Source organism: Pseudomyrmex gracilis, unplaced genomic scaffold, assembly GCF_002006095.1.
Source record: "Pseudomyrmex gracilis isolate BER0280 unplaced genomic scaffold, ASM200609v1 scaffold_3788, whole genome shotgun sequence".
NCBI classification, from domain to species: domain Eukaryota; kingdom Metazoa; phylum Arthropoda; class Insecta; order Hymenoptera; family Formicidae; genus Pseudomyrmex; species Pseudomyrmex gracilis.
The window spans coordinates 1866-4502 of record NW_018024372.1 but is presented as its reverse complement, the minus strand read 5'-3'; the positions used below and the strand labels follow the sequence as shown (position 1 = coordinate 4502).

General features: G+C 36.9%; 1 protein-coding gene across 1 annotated transcript in view; it reads left to right on the top strand.

The window, feature by feature from the left end:
* LOC109863249 overlaps positions 1–2631 on the top strand; it is a gene marked incomplete at its 3' end in the record, with an annotated part of 5663 nt that extends 3032 nt beyond the window's left edge. Inside the window, exons 2-6 of the mRNA XM_020443484.1 lie at positions 477–718; positions 874–1092; positions 1463–1489; positions 1624–2349; positions 2453–2631. Coding sequence (XP_020299073.1) covers positions 477–718; positions 874–1092; positions 1463–1489; positions 1624–2349; positions 2453–2631 — 1393 coding nt within the window. The remainder of the gene's footprint in view (positions 1–476; positions 719–873; positions 1093–1462; positions 1490–1623; positions 2350–2452) is intronic.
* Between the last annotated feature and the right edge of the window lie 6 nt (positions 2632–2637).

The window sequence follows — 2637 nt, the reverse complement described above, 5'->3', positions numbered from 1 at the left end:
ANAANANNATNNTNNTNNTNNTNTNANNNNTNGTCCGTCAAATACAATAATTTATGCTATTTTTATGCATGCATTGTAGAGACCACTCAGGAAATCAGTCAATAGTCACTGAAGAGTAACATGCTGGAGAATGTCAGGGAAAAGTCATAACTCAATATCTCAAACAAGCTCTCAGTAACCTTCTTGCTGGCAATTTGGTGGCTTTCTTTATCTTTGTTTGTTGGTTTCTATCTCCTGTTTTATATTTGTCAGCTTAAAAGATATCAAAATCATCAGAGAAACAGAAGTTTGAACGAGTGTGGTCTCCTGTCATACATATTCATAAAACAATCTTTACTTTTGTTTTCAAGACAATCTCTTATTACTTTTATCTTTTATTAGATCTCCTCGTTTCATATTATAGTTTAAGTGGTGAATGAATTCAGCATTGGCCATTTATCATTTATGAAGATTTGTTGTTTTTAATGCTGTTTCAGATCTATTAACTTACATGTTTCTCTTTCCCCAAGAATGGACCCTGAGTTTTGGTTGGTTGATTTTAAAGACGGTTTTAACATTGTCCATCGTAACTGGCTGAGCCAAAGCGACCAAGGTGTATGTCACCGCAAATGGCCAGATATGAAAAATGATTCAGATCATTACAAGGAAGTTCGCAGAGCAAGGAACCCAGCAGAATCATGGGAAGACAAAGTGATCCTGGAGATCATTGGAAAATTCAGTGAGTCATACATTAGCAAGCTTATTCTCATGACTATTAATGCTATTTTCTGCTTACAAAGATATGGTCAAGCGACAGCTGTTTGACCAATCTGCCATGACTCATTGTATTGCTTTTGACAATCTGTAATAAGTTTGATCTGATCTACTTTTTAGGAACATTTGATGAGGCACGCCTGAAATTTAAGAGGGCAGAAGAGGAGACAGACATCAATTCCGATGCAGGAACACGACGGAAAAGAAGACCAAATCCAAAGTACTTAGAAAGTGATAGTGAAGATCATTTAGTGAAAAAAAAGGTTTCCTTGTCAGCAGCAGACTTCAAATTATTGGAAAAGCTACCTGTACCGCCACTTTCAGGAAGGAACACGTTACATCATTNATTAGCAAGCTTATTCTCATGACTATTAATGCTATTTTCTGCTTACAAAGATATGGTCAAGCGACAGCTGTTTGACCAATCTGCCATGACTCATTGTATTGCTTTTGACAATCTGTAATAAGTTTGATCTGATCTACTTTTTAGGAACATTTGATGAGGCACGCCTGAAATTTAAGAGGGCAGAAGAGGAGACAGACATCAATTCCGANGCAGGAACACGACGGAAAAGAAGACCNAATCCAAAGTACTTAGAAAGTGATAGTGAAGATCATTTAGTGAAAAAAAAGGTTTCCTTGTCAGCAGCAGACTTCAAATTATTGGAAAAGCTACCTGTACCGCCACTTTCAGGAAGGAACACGTTACATCATTATTTCCAACCAAAAGAGTCAGGTATTGTAACATTCTGTTCAATTAGAACTGACTCATTTTAGTGAGAAATGTGCAGCTCTTGAGATTTTGCATNGTTTACCTTGTCATCACTGTCATTTTTTGACCCTAATAAATATTTCTTTATACTTTTTCAGGTCAGTCATCCAGTAAAAGCAGGAAACATGGCAGCAAAACTACACACAGCAGCATTAATAAACATAACAGGAGAGAGAGAAGCAATGCAGAGCAGATTAAACATGGCAAGAATCGCTCAGTGAAAGATAGCAAAAAAACTTTTTCAAAAAAGGATGAGGGAAAAGAGCGCTCTTCCTCTAAAAAGCAAGCAGGGAAAGAGCGTTTTTCTACAGAAAATCAAGAGAAAGAAGAGAACAGTTTTTTTAAGAATTGGGAGGCTAAACAAAGTCCATCTTCAAGCAAGCAAGANGTAAACAAGAGTAGTTATTTGCATACAGAGGGCAAAGAAAGTTTGTCTTCAAGTAAGCGAAATGAGGGGAAAGAGCAAAGTTCCTCTGATGTGCCAAAAGGCAAACTTGCACAGGGCCTTGAAGACATAGTCAAGGTAGTACCAATAACAGAAAGCAGAGGCTTCTTCAAAGAAGATAATAACGTGAATGTAGCAAGTGCATCTCTGAACTCTGGTTTTGGATCAGTAAAATATGTAGAGGACTTTATTTCATTCCCTGCTTCAAATGATGCAGACAAATTGAATGTTGATGAAACATCTCCATCTGAAACTCCGACAACTTTGAACTTAACAGTTCGGAATTTTGAGGCACCAGCCTCTTTTCAAATCAGCCAGGATGAGAGCAACAATGATTTATCCTTATCTGTGAATCCTGCAATCTTCACTAATGAAATAGGTTTGTTTTTTCCCGTTTCTTTTTTCTCCTTCTAAGAGTCATGGAGTTAATAAATTTACCTAATAAATTTATTTTTCAACATTTTTTTACTTCTTTTCCTCAGAGTTTCGGAAGTTTGTTGCTAGAGAGCTACTCAAACTAAGACTCGCAGTAAGACGGCCAAGAGAACTCAATACTACCTTCGTGCATCAAAGATCTGACTGCATACCAGATGAGATTGAAGAAATGAAGTCTTCAGTCGCTGATCTCATACAATGGAACTCAAAATTACTTAAAGACAATGTCTAT